Genomic DNA, 403 nt, shown 5'->3' with positions numbered 1-403 from the left:
TGAAAGCTCTCTCACGAACTAACGTCAGAGCCTCTTAAGGGACAACGGTAAACGTTCCTCAAGTGTCCGGCAGACCACACTGAGGGAACGCTCTGATGCTGGCCAGGGAGGCGGAGGTGTTGGGGGGTTGTTGGTAGGGGGTTAGTAGGGGGTTGTGGATAGGGGGGGTAGGGAAGGCTGAGTATGGGTGTGGGGGGTTGTGGGTGGGGGTGGGCGAGATGGAGTTGGGTAGGGGTTGGGGAGTGGGAGGGGAATGGGAGAGGTATGTGGACGAGTGTGGGGGTGGGGGAAGGGTTCAGGGAGGGCGGGTGGTTGGGGTGTGTGGGAGAAGGTTGGCTATTACATTTTCCACATGTCACGTTAATGAGACTTTGGAGGAATGAGGATGCAGAGATATAGGAGG

The 403-nt window shown here is 57.6% G+C and overlaps 1 protein-coding gene across 1 annotated transcript in view; it reads left to right on the top strand.

Moving 5' to 3' along the window:
• The window catches only part of LOC119594304 (proto-oncogene tyrosine-protein kinase ROS-like), a gene marked incomplete in the record, with an annotated part of 29,713 nt that overhangs the window by 1,927 nt on the left and 27,383 nt on the right, over positions 1–403 (top strand). The window contains 1 exon segment of the mRNA XM_037943363.1: positions 29–133. Coding sequence (XP_037799291.1) covers positions 29–133 — 105 coding nt within the window.

This window comes from Penaeus monodon, chromosome 33 (assembly GCF_015228065.2).
Source record: "Penaeus monodon isolate SGIC_2016 chromosome 33, NSTDA_Pmon_1, whole genome shotgun sequence".
Classification (NCBI taxonomy): Eukaryota; Metazoa; Arthropoda; class Malacostraca; order Decapoda; family Penaeidae; genus Penaeus; species Penaeus monodon.
The sequence above is the reverse complement of the archived record's forward strand: the minus strand, read 5'-3'. Positions and strand labels throughout refer to the sequence as shown.